Source organism: Takifugu flavidus, chromosome 4 (genome assembly GCF_003711565.1).
Source record: "Takifugu flavidus isolate HTHZ2018 chromosome 4, ASM371156v2, whole genome shotgun sequence".
Classification (NCBI taxonomy): domain Eukaryota; kingdom Metazoa; phylum Chordata; class Actinopteri; order Tetraodontiformes; family Tetraodontidae; genus Takifugu; species Takifugu flavidus.
This window is the reverse complement of record NC_079523.1, coordinates 16,585,312-16,598,199: the sequence shown is the minus strand read 5'-3', so window position 1 is coordinate 16,598,199 and position 12,888 is coordinate 16,585,312. Positions and strand designations below refer to the sequence as shown.

General features: G+C 43.9%; 1 protein-coding gene across 2 annotated transcripts in view; it reads right to left on the bottom strand.

Annotated features, from left to right (window-relative positions):
* Positions 1–775: 775 nt before the first annotated feature.
* arhgef10la (Rho guanine nucleotide exchange factor (GEF) 10-like a) overlaps positions 776–12,888 on the bottom strand; it is a 79,258-nt gene continuing 67,145 nt past the window's right edge. For both annotated transcript variants that reach the window (XM_057031471.1, XM_057031472.1), the window contains 3 exons: positions 9,204–9,375; positions 3,997–4,119; positions 776–3,791 (listed from right to left, as the gene is read on the bottom strand). In XM_057031471.1, the coding sequence (XP_056887451.1) occupies positions 3,238–3,791; positions 3,997–4,119; positions 9,204–9,375 (849 nt within the window). In that variant the 3' untranslated portion in view covers positions 776–3,237. The remainder of the gene's footprint in view (positions 3,792–3,996; positions 4,120–9,203; positions 9,376–12,888) is intronic.

Here is a 12,888-nt window from a genome sequence, read left to right as displayed (position 1 = left end):
TGACCACCCAGATCATTAGCATGCAGATGGTCCACAGGGGCTATATATTTTCAAGCTCTCTCCCCAGCGATTTCAGAACTGAAGAAGCCTTCTGGATAGAAGGTGAAACGTCTTCAAGAGAAGAAACCCAGTCCAGTTGACATAGAAAACTACCTTGGAGGCTTCTCTTTTTGTTGTTTTGCTGCCCGCTGTTGGTGTCCTATAGTGTCCTAACCCTGGTACAAGGCACAATTCAGCACTGTTCTAACAGCAAGGCCTGAATGAACCAGTGCAGAATCCCGTCCAGACTCCTGTGACTTCCTGTGGAAGTGGCTGGACCTGCCATGGAGTCTCAGCAACATCACCCTTTATAGCATAACACAAAGCTTCAGCTTCTGCTCAGCAACCTAGTGGATGATTCCAAAGCTCTGGCACTTGGTGCCATGAGCAGGTCCTGCAGGTGGTATCAAAAACCATCTACCACCATCAAGTCAGTCCACTCGATACTGCCCAGAGTCCGTTCCTAACCCAGCCTGCCTCCCGCCGGCTGGTACAAACCACAGTGGCTGCCGCACTGTGTGGTGAAGCCACTTGATGATCCAGTATGTGTCCGGTCTTCAACCAAGCAAAGAGGGCCCGTGTCACCCCGCTGCTGATTTTAATACTCCTGCAATACAATGGCAAAATAATTGACATGGTGCATGAGGACGCTATAGCAGTCCGTTTAATATCACTGGTAACATCATCAGCATCACACTGTTGAAAATGTTGTGACCACCAAAGCAGAAATCAGACAAGCTTTTAGAGGTCTTTAATGCAACGTACACTTGTTAGACATTTACAGTACTGTATTTAACCACAAGGAATTTCCTCTCTATGTGCCTTTAACATGTTTTATGTGGAATAAACAGATTAATGAGAGAAACTCGTGTCTTGTCTGAATTCACAACATCCTTTTTAGGTTTTAGTTCCAGTTGCACTTACACAAAGAAGCGAACGGGTAAATTTTTAAATATTACTGTTTTTGCACAATCTAGTCTTGTGGCAGATTTGTATAAATAAAAGTAACTATGTTCCCAGGTCTCACCTATTAAACGTACACTTACCGTACTACTGAAAGTCTTAACCTTTAATGTCGATGTTTACACAAAGAATACTGAAGTATTTAGTACAGTTTAAGCTCAAATGAGCAGTAAAATACAGTGCATGACAAGACTTGTACACCTGTTCTGTAGACAGTTGCAACATGACTCGGTACCGTTGAAACCAACGGCCTGTTCATGACAAGGGTGACATGAGAGACGTTGGCTGGAAGGTGTCCCAAAATACGAGGCGCTGCATCTCAAGGGACATTACAGGATTTGTGTTTGACGTGACATTCAGATGGTACCTGCAGACCGTTGAGGTCTTCAGGAAAGTTCTGCAGAGTTTCATTTGTAGAAATGAAGAAAACAATAATATTACTAAATAAAACAGAGGACATGAAATTAGTGCTGCATCTTTTGAGAGCTTGAACTAGAAAGAAATATGCACCTCCTGATTCAATAGACAAGTGGTCCGTGATAGTTCATGGAAACTGCTTAGAATGACCATCATTCTAAAAGTAAGCATGGAGCAAATTCCATAGAATGTTGACAAAAGTAAAGATTATTTACATTTTTTCTTTAAACAAAATCTCTAATTTGCCACCTGCAGTAATTAGACTCAGCAAGTTTAGGATATAAAAGTATGTGTATAATCAATCAATAAAAGTGCCGCAGATAGTTCATGGAATGGAATGATAATATAATGGTCTTTAAAAACAACCACAAATACTCTGGTAGAGATGATCATTAAGGAAGGTTTCCATTCAACTATGACTGCTTGTCATATGAACTTGGCATTTCTCAAAAATTTCACATTTTGCATTGAAGGACGAGGCAGGAGACAGTTGCAAAGTTCCGCTCTGGTTGTATTCCATTCCCTTATCAGATTAAAACACACCATCTCTGTGACAGCTACCTAACGACTATTACAATGTTGAACAACGTCCTGTTCTAACACAATAAAAGGGATCTCTCTGTGAGATCTAGAAGCAGCCGGTGTTGCTTTGTTGCTGTATGATTATTTTGCTTTCATGATTAGTTGTTTTACTTTTGATGTGAGCCTTTGGCTTTGATGTCAGCCTTGTGATAAAGCCCGTCCAGCGTTGCAGGGTAATGGTACTGATATCTGGCATAATTTGCAGCGCATGATCCATATAATACTCTCAAATACTGCATGTCACCAAGAGGTTCCTTTACCTGCATTATACGTGTAACAATGAGACTTATAGTGCAAAAATGTCTTATTATGCAATGATTCCTGTCCTTTAGCAGCTGTCCTGTACCAACATAATCATACGCAACAAAGGAATAGAGGATCTTTGAAGATAACGCTACAATGGTTTTTGTTTTTAGTCAGGAAAAACCTGGTGAAATATTGTCTTTTTTGAGCCAGAGGTCATTTTTTTGAAAAACAGGAAGTGTAACATGGGAGCAGAAAGGCCGGCAAAGTTAATAAAGTGATGCCAATGCGGTATGTGATGCACTGAAAATCCCGGGCATTCAGTTTGACACAGATGGGATCTTTCCCACAGGATTAGATAGAAGATCTCCTCTCTGCATGGCAGACTGAACAACTGCTGCCTGTTCAAGGCCCCGGTGCACCAGTCCTCCATCTCTATCAAGGCAAAAGCTCAGCAAACCTTAAGTGAACTCATTTGTAGTGTTTTTCAGGCTAATAACGGGTAATAATGGAACCTGACGGGGAGCCGGCAGCTCAGTCTGTTGGGAACTGGGCTGAGGAGCGGAAGGTTCTCGGTTCGAGACCCACTGCAGACAAAACCTGTGGGTGTCCTGGTAGTAGGGGGAGGTACCAGAACACCTTCAGAGCACTGCCGAGGTGCCCTGGAGCAAGCTACCCAACCCACAAATGCTCATCTTGGGCCCTGCTGTGAACTGGGGACTCATCCGGAGGGGGAACTGCCTTCACCCATTGTGGACCCTCCCCATGACCCCCAAAGGGATGAAGTGGTTAAGAAGACAAGACTAGTGGAAACTGATGACAGTAATCCTAATGAAGGCTTTTTGGGCTTCTAAATTCCACTGGTAAAATCATTTTGTATCCAAGTTTGGCAACATTACTTCATATATTCAATTCCCCTGAATTCATGGAACTAGTAAATTGAAGTTAAATTATCAAGACATCCATAGAATCATCTTGTATAATTAACATACGTCACACTGTAAGTGGGAGCTGCCAAACCATCATAGTATTGTCTAAAGTCTCTCCACTTGTTCTAGTACCTACAGTTGTTGCACCTCCCTTCAGCCTACGGAAGCCCTTCCCTCCAGAAATAACTGCAGCAGAGATCACCCTGTCCCTCCGTCCACCGTCCCTCTCACAAGGACGTCCTTTCACCCAAATGTCTGGGTCATCACTGAGTTCGTAGATAGATCCGTCTTCCACGCTGTGCTCCAGTGATTCCAATGAGGAGTCCGATGCCTCGTCACCCAGGGCTGTCAACAACCGTCCGGGCAGTCCTGATGTGGAGCGCAGCCTGTACTGCAGCAGAACGCCCCGTCCTTTCCCCTGTCCATCCCCCTGGCTGGAACCAGATTGCTGCAGGGATTCCTGAGACGAGTTGTCGCTGCGGTCCTCGCCTCCGCAGGCAGAGTCCGGCCCATCCCCTACCGAATCCCTCTTCAGTAGGTCAGGGGACAGAGTGCTGGTCGTAGCTAACAGGAAGTCCACGGGCCCGCAGTGGGCATTTAATGAGATCATTCCCTTTCCTGTAGGAGGACAATAAAAGTCATGTCTGAAACATTAGGAATGAGATCGTTTTATCTATGCATCATCTAATAAATCACTCAGGTAAACACAAAGTCTGACAAAGTGGTGTGTGTGGGTGGGGGGGCTAACCCAAACCCAAACTCTTGCTCTTCTTTATTTCTCTTACAACTGGTTAAATCAACCAGGCTGTCATCGCTACATTACCTGTTATTTTGGGGATGCCCTCCAATCTGGGAACTGGTAGAGTAATAATCAGGCCTTGGGCAGTGCCCACCCATAACAACCCCTGGCAAATGAGCAAACTGGAGACTTGCATGCTTTTTGGACCTGTAGTATGAAAAGAAGGAAAAGCAACTGTCTTGACTGCAAATTGCAAAGCCACAACACAGTATGTTTTGAGAAGATAAGCCTAGATTGTAACAGGCAATATGTGAATAAACTGAATTAAATTGGATTTAATTGTTGCTTGATCAGTGATTTAAGATCTGAAGAACAAAAAGGGAACAATCAGATGCAAATTGAAGGTCCAGATTTCTTCCCTAGTATCTGTTTAGTGAATACAACTTCAGAATAGTTGATATTCATACAATTAAAGGACTTTGAAAAGTTACAAGGTCGTGATGAGTGTCGAGTGTGCCCGATGACAGCAATCCACCGTAAACCCGTACGTTAGAATATTACATTATCATATTCCATTTTCTTGGGTCACATCATCCTCACACAGTTTTTCTCATCTCTCTGAAAGTGTGAACCTCTTTGGTGTGACAAACCATTGCTGGTCAGTGGTGTTTGCCAGATACTTTGTTTTCCGAATGTCAAATTGAGGAAAAACTTTGAATCCTGAAATGGGAAGCAGCAAAAGCCGACAGAACCCTAAGTGGGTCATATGGACCCACTTAGTGTCCATATGAAGGACACGGTGTAGGTGTTGACAGATGGTTAGCCTCAAATACGATCAATGCCTCGTGGATTAAACAATTAGGGGTATAAAACTTTGTCTTAACATCTGTACATATTGCCAGTAAATAGTGTTCTTTGTGGATTTAATTTTGCATTCTTTCAGTGTGCCCTCAGCTCCAGGCTTCCTTGGTGGTCGAGTAATCTATATCAGGATTTAATTACCCCAGAAACCATGAACAGGTGAATTCTAGCGAGGAGACGCTGCTGTGCACATGGGCGGGGAAGCGAGGGCGCCAGAGGAAAACGCTAAAGGAGCCAGGAGAAGGATGAGCAGGAGGCCAGTCCAGTGTCTCACACACAGCAGAAACAGTCTTTAGCTGCAATCTGAGCGCAACAATTCGAAACTCAAAGCTAGAAGGGACATAAAGCTTGGCTCTGAGCAACTCTGAGTGAGTGGGCTTCATGAAGGGAGCTGATAGCTCTCTGAAGCAACCTTCACTTTAAATAAATATTTTCTCACCCGTAGGACGGATCGGCTCGGCACCAGCAGAGGAAAACCATCGTTGTTGTTTACTAGGACTGCAAATCCCTATTGATCCTAAATCACACTCACTCTCTCTCTAACACACACACACACACACACACACACACACACACACACACCACACACACACACACACACACTTTCTCCTTCTAACACACACATTTCTGTTTTTGTGAAGACATAACCCTACTAACTCTAACCCCACTAACCCTAATCCCTAACCCCACTAAATCTAACCTTATTAACGCTAACCCCACTAACTCTAATCCCTAACCCTACTAACTCTAACCCCACTAACCCTAACCCCACTAACCCTAACCCCACTAACCCTAATCCCCAACCCTATTAACTCTAACCCCACTAACCCTACTAACTCTAACCCCACTAACCTAATCCCTAACCCTACTAACCCCAACCCCACTAACCCTAATCCCTAACCCCACTAACCCTAATCCCCAACCCCACTAACCCTAATCCCTAACCCCACTAACCCTAATCCCTAACCCTACTAACCCCAACCCTACTAACCCCAACCCCACTAACCCTAACCCCACTAACCCTACTAACTCTAACCCTACTAACCCCAACCCTATTAATGCTAACCCCACTAACCCTAATCCCTAACCCCACTAACCCTAATCCCTAACCCCACTAACCCCACTAACTCTAACCCCACTAACCCTAATCCCTAACCCTACTAACTCTAACCCTACTAAAACCATTAACACTAACCCTACCAGAGGTTTACTTGTGTTTAGCCTAGACCATAACCTGTTATGCCAAACTTAGCCATAGTTGCATTATTCCTTTTGGTTTTTTGTTTGAAGTTGATTTGACATGGTATAATAGATATAAGGTTTGGCTTCGCTTCTTAATTATTTGAGGGTGCAACAGTTAGACAGCATAGTGTGCCTCCCTATCTAGCTAAACCCCTGAGGATAAGTGTGACGACTGGACTTTATGTCCTTTTTTAAAAAAAAAAAAGAACACAGAAAATTACTCAAGTTTCTTTTTTCAGACAGGTGGAGTATAATAACTCACCTGTGGCTTCAGCCTTATTCAGAGCTACAGCTAAAGGTAATACAGCTAAAGATAGCGAGCTACAGCTACCTGCCAGTAGGGAAGATGAGCACCTTTAAGGAACTCAAATAATATTCAAAACAAGGAGACAGAATGAAAGTACTTGATCCTCTCAGAGAAAACTGCATGTCCTAAGGTGGTGTTGTGGTTGGCGCCGCGTTATTTATGCCTTTGCTCCAAGAGGTGCAAAACTGATCTGAACTCCCAGCAAGTTAGATAAGAGGAGAAACATCTTTGTGTCTTTTAACATTTGCTAGACCTTCAGGAGTTATTTGGGATTAAACATGAAATTTCTACCCTTATCTGCAGTATTACAGTGACATAATGATTGGATGAATTATAAACCTTGAGGATCACATATTCAGTGTTGTTTTTTAACTAATCGCAACAGTGAGGCCAGATGTAACAGATCTGATGACTGAAGGAAAGTGCTCGTGTGTATTCCAAAATAAACAGTGGGGATTAAAGACAAAAACCCCTGGTCTAAAGAAATGTTGAATGAAATATGCTTTGCTTTCTCCTGATGAAATAAATGAATTATGGGGATTTCTCAGTTCTGGTACTAAACTATTTAACTGCTTTTGGGTCCAGTGCTTTTCCATTACCTTCTGCAGGACCTTCTGGTAAGTCCTCCCTTGGATTCTCCCCTGGCCCCCATCTATCAAGCACGTTTGCACATTGTCGTCATACAATCAGTATTTAGTTTACGGGAGTAATAAAACGACATGGTGGTGGTCACCAACAGTCACATGTTCTGCTTGACTCAGACGACTTGGAACCCTAGCTGAGTAGGTATAACAAAATACCTCGTATCAGGTTTTCTCAATGGACGGGAAAGCCTAAAAGCTAACGACAAGGCCGTAACGATCTTGCTACGACCCTGTTACAATTCTGTTATGACCCTGCTACGATCCGTTACGATCTCGTTCCGATCCCATTATGACCCTGCTACGATCCCGTTACGATCCCGTTATGACACCGCTTGATTCCGATCCCGTTATGATCCCATTCTGATCTTGTTACGACCCTGCTACGATCCCGTTACAATCCCATTATGACCCTGCTACAATCCAGTTACGATCCCGTTATGACACCACTATGATCCCGTTACGATCCTGTTATGAACCTGTTACGATCTTGTTAGGACCCTGTTACGATTCCGTTATAACCCTGCTACGTTCCCGTTACGATCTTGTTCCGATCCCATTATGACCCTGCTACGATCCCGTTATGACACCTATATGATCCCGTTTCGATCCCATTACGATCTCGTCACAATCCCGCTATGATCTTGTTACGATCCCATTAAGATCCCGTAATGACCCCGCTACGATCTTGTTACGATCCTGTTACAATCTTGCTATGATCTTGTTACGAACCCGCTACGATCTTGTTACTATCCCGTTATGACCTTGTTGCGATCTTGTTACGATCTTGTTACGATTCCGCTATCCCATTCAAAAGTAAATGTGGTCAAATGAGCAGCCTCTTGCATTTGTCTGGTCTCATCCGCCGCTCTTCACTTTTTCAGTGCATGAGTAGTTGAGCTTTCTGAGTAATCCCTTCCTAAACTCCTTAAACTCACCAACAGACCACAGTACGTGAGGCTCCGTGACTGTGAGTCCGAGGTGGTAGTCTGCAGCACGGGGGGCCCGCAGGGTACAGTTCTCTCTCCCTTCCTCTTCACTCTCTACACATCGGACTTCAGCTACAACTCAGACAGCTGCCACCTCCAGAAGTTCTCCGACGATACAGCCATCGTTGGACGTGTGTCTGAGGGGAACGAACTGGAATATAGGGAGGTCATCACCAACTTTGTCGCCTGGTGTGGACTTAACCACCTGCGCCTCAACGCTGGCAAGACAAAGGAGGTCGTGATCGACTTCAGTAGGAAGGCTTCCCACACTGCACCCGTGAACATCCAGGGTTTGGACATTGAGATCGTAGAGGAGTACAAATACCTGGGTGTTCACCTCAACAATAAACTGGACTGGACTCATAACACAGACGCCCTGTACAAGAAGGGCCAAAGTCGTCTCCATCTGCTGAGGAGACTGAGGTCCTTTGGAGTGTGCAGGACACTGCTTAGGACCTTTTATGACTCTGTGGTGGCATCGGTGATCTTCTACGCTGTGGTCTGCTGGAGCTGTGGAAGCTCAGAGAGGGACAGGAAGAGACTCAACAAACTGGTCAGAAGGGCTGGCTCAGTCCTGGACTGCTCTCTGGACTCCATTCTGGACTCCATTGAGAGAGAGGAGGATGTTAGCCAAGCTGACATCAATTATGGACACCGCCTCTCACCCCCTACACGAGTCTGTGGGGGCCTTAAGCAGCTCCTTCAGCAGCAGACTGTACAACATTCACAACTCTTAATGTAGCACCAATAACCCTTGGTTGGCATATTTTTCTGCACTAACTAATCATCCTATCTCTGGAATGTCTTATTTGCACCTTCATTTTTCTTCATATTGTTTGACATTCCTTCTGTATATACTTTTTAATTTCTGTATATAATGTACATAGTAATGTACATAAGAGTCTTTTTTTTCTTTTAGTACTATACTGTACTGTAGACCACGGGCTACCGCTGTAACACGTGAATTTATAAAGATCAATTTGTTGAATGTAATTGATTATTTAAGGTGTGCTGATGCTGTTGTGTTTTATGACTGCCACTTCAATGCCGCTAGATGGGTAGGTTCTAAAGGTAGGTGCCTCTGGTGGCATGTTTTTATGAGATAAACTGATGCTTATCCTGAGTGAAAATGAATAAGTAACATGGCTGCACACAGAAAAAAGGAATTTATGAGTCTAACCCTAACCCTAGCCAAAAAGTGAGTGTGGCACGTATTAAACAATATTGATGCCAGGCATGTTGAGCGTGTACCCGTGTTAACCAGCGCTGAGCGGATTGAGATGTTGATTTCCTGCAGAAGCTCCAGCGTTTCAGTGTGAAACAGCCGGATGGAGGAACCCTCCGAGAACGCCATCCACACGCCTCCACCAGCACACACCATGTGTGAGACGCTGACCACTGGTTCCGGATGGACTTCAAAGCCCTGGAAAGAGAACAATGACAAGCTGGAACAGCAGGCAGCAAAGGTGTCCAAATGACTTCAAAATTCCAACATAAATACATTTAAATATGGTTTCAGACAGCGCTAAAGGCATGAGCACGTTCATCCCCAAACCTTTGATGAAAACCATTTCAAGAAAAAGGAAGTGAACTAAAACCATCATAAGCAGCAAAAGAACCTCATGGTTGCTTTGATGAAGGACATGATAAATGATTATTTTATTAATGTATCCCACTGCCAGACTGGCCACTCTCTGATTCAGCTCGTGCTGCTTCTCTGCCATGTTTGTACTGCAAATAAAACTGGCATTTTGTCCTTTGCATGGTTAATATCTATTCTAGGATCAGTTCTCTGGTTTCTGTTATTTTATGGTTTAATTAGGGGGAAATATTAGAATTCCAGTCACACAGTCTTAATGAGAAGCTTCAAATAAATGGATCGAGGCTTATCGTTGGAGCACATGCAGCCCCTGCAGACGGCGGCGTGACGAGGGCGGGTTTGGGCATCATCAGTGTGCTCGTATCACCGTCAGTACACGAGGGACATCAGGCTGGGCTGCTGGTGGCTGCGAATGACTCATGTGAGATGAGAACCCAAAGCTATCCGATAGCTCCGCCACGTTTCCCCGAGCAGAGGATTAGTTACCGTTTACGGGACCAGGAGGCCTTTGTTTTTAGAAATTCGGGAAGATACGTTTGGCTCACGGCAAAGTCAGCCGCCGATTAAATTCCCATTCAGCAACTCCTGTGATCGTCGCTGGATTATGGAATGTGATCGAGGATCGCCTCAGTGGTCAAACCTGTCAAGGCTCTCAAAGGGACCTGCTGCAAGCATCACTGAGCGTATGAACCAGAATCAAGCAGGTTCCAGGTTCTCCCATCAGGCAGGAGGCTCCTGACACCAGCTGCACCAGCAGCAGCCATCTGTCAAAGCAACAAGCTGATGGGTTTATCGGGTTTAATTAGGTTTATTAGCCTTTTACACTTGAGCGCTGGAATCATTTAGCATGTTACTGCTCACGCACCATCTGAAGTGAACTCACTGCAAACAAGATTTACCCAAATGCAGCAACACTTTCCACACACATTTTCACAGAATCAATATCAGGACTACAATTTAGTTTGATCGACTTTTATTGTCATAATTCTGTTTTTTTAATTCCTTCAAGAGACGTCTCAGTTTTTTAATGGTCCCCTTCTTCATCGGACTGCCATTGATATAGAGCCAAGCAGACCCATTAGAGACAACATGGCTTCTATGGTTTGTACAGCAGATCATCATCACTTTTCTTTGTTTTCATCCAACTTGACATTGACATTAACATCCAACGTGCTTCCCTGTGGAGCTAAAACCAATGAGCTGGTCCAAAAAGCTCGCCGGTTCTTCTTCACACCCAGTGACAAGGTGTTTGTGTCTGATGCTGACCAAACTCCCCTGTCTCCCCTTCGAGTAGACTTGTGACTGACAGAGTAAACAAGAAATCTTTTATTTCTGTTAAAATAAAAGCACAAATGACGATGGTGCCTTTCTAAAAAATCATTCTGAAGTGTTTTAGGCCTTGTGCTTCAACCAAACTCTTAGTTTCACCCCAAAAAGCGTCTGTACATCCTTCATCACACGTATATATGAGTGTGCCACATTACGATGCAGGTCCGAGCAGGGGCCAGAAAAGTGACCTGACTAAAATATTCTCAACAAGATGAAATGTACTAATGCTACAGCAAAGAAATCGCAGATGAAAAAACTTGTCCAAATCATGATGGAGCCGACAACATCTGGTTGGATCTCAAGCAACCGTCCAGCTGCATCTCAACTGTGACCATTTGATTCCATAGAACAGAAAAGAAGAACAAATACAGTACAGGAAAATGCAGAGCTGCCATGTGAAACACGCACCGTGGTGACGGAACAGTGCACGTCTCTTTATCAGCATTCAGGGTAATCCACTGAAATTTATAGGAGACCTGACGATGCTGGTTTAAATCATTAAAACATTAAACTTCCTGTTCGCTAAAAGTGAGAAACTGGAACATTATGAAAGTTTATGGGTAATGTTATCTGACAAACATTTGAGGTTGGAAAAGTTAAGAATAGGAAACTTCTCACTTTGTGTCCACGGGAGCTCAGAAAAACACTTATCTAAATGTTATTTTTAAAAGGTGAATTTATGCAACTTTCTAAACCTGCTGTCCCCAAACTTTTTCCTGTGAGGGCCACATAACTTTTCCCTTCTCTGATAAGGGGCCGGGGTCAGTTTGTAACAGAAAAAGTGTGAGGATTGCAGGAGTGTAAAAATGTATTGTTTTCAAGAAAGCACAACCCTTTCTGGATTCCTCACAAAAAAAGCCAGGAAATAAATAACACTATTTATGAAATAAATAATAACCAAATAACCCTCTCTGGTTTCTTCACATAAAAAAGTCCATGGAACATAAACTTTCTGTTGTGCTGTGCACAAACTTAACAGGTCCAAGTTCAGCTTAGTTGTGAATCTAACGATTGAGCAGAATCTCTTACTTAAATGACTCATATGAGCAGTCTCCAAAGTCCAACCTTATTATCAAATACAAATACACATATATGAAAAAAACTCAAAATGCTTTCTGGTATTGTTAAGGGGGCCGGACCAAATGTGGAGGCGGGCCGTATCTGGCCCACGAGCCGTAGTTTGGGGACCACTGCCTTAGACTCTCCCCCAGTTTAGAATCAACCTTTGTTCTTCCCTTGATCCAGAAATTCATTGATGGCTTTTTTAATTACTGGGATGGTGGAGAGGGATGATTGCCCACATGTCACTGCTGATTCTGAATTTCCACATCAAGCTTTTATCATCATAGAAGTGTGACGCGCTACCAGCACGCTACGGCATAATTCCAGAAGGTAAAAACCCTGAGCAAAACCCTGATCTGATCATTTAACCCTAGTTGAATGATCAGATCTTGCATGAATCAAATGTCTTTAGACCTTCACTTACAGCTGTCTGCCCATCATTCAGTTAAAGGCAGCCTTTGGAAAAAGACTGAAAGCTTATAGAGAGCTCCATATGGAGAAAACCTGTTAACACTGTGGAGATTTTTTACAAGCCTTAGGATGTTCTGGCAAGCTAGCGATAGCTGCTCATCACGCTTTGGCTCAGCACTTTTGTGACGGAGCCAAAACCGAAGAACTAAAGGCAGGATTTGTCAATTCCAGCATGGTGTGAATCACCAAACATGCCCTGAAAAAGAGGCAACATGGCTGCAGGATATAGGTAGGAAAGGGGTGGGGCTATTGTTAGGAACATGTTGCTTAGAGATGGGCAGGTAGCACTTCAGGTATCCCGAGCAGGCCAGTGCAAGCCTCATACTGGTAACGGCTGCTGATACAGGGAAGACGAAAATGGTGCGTCGGCGCCATAAAGGTGGCCGCTCCCAATGCAACGGCTGCTTTATTGTCTTGGTGGCAGGCAGAAAAAAGTCATTTGATTCCAGTAAGCTAGGTTGTTGCACCCATTAT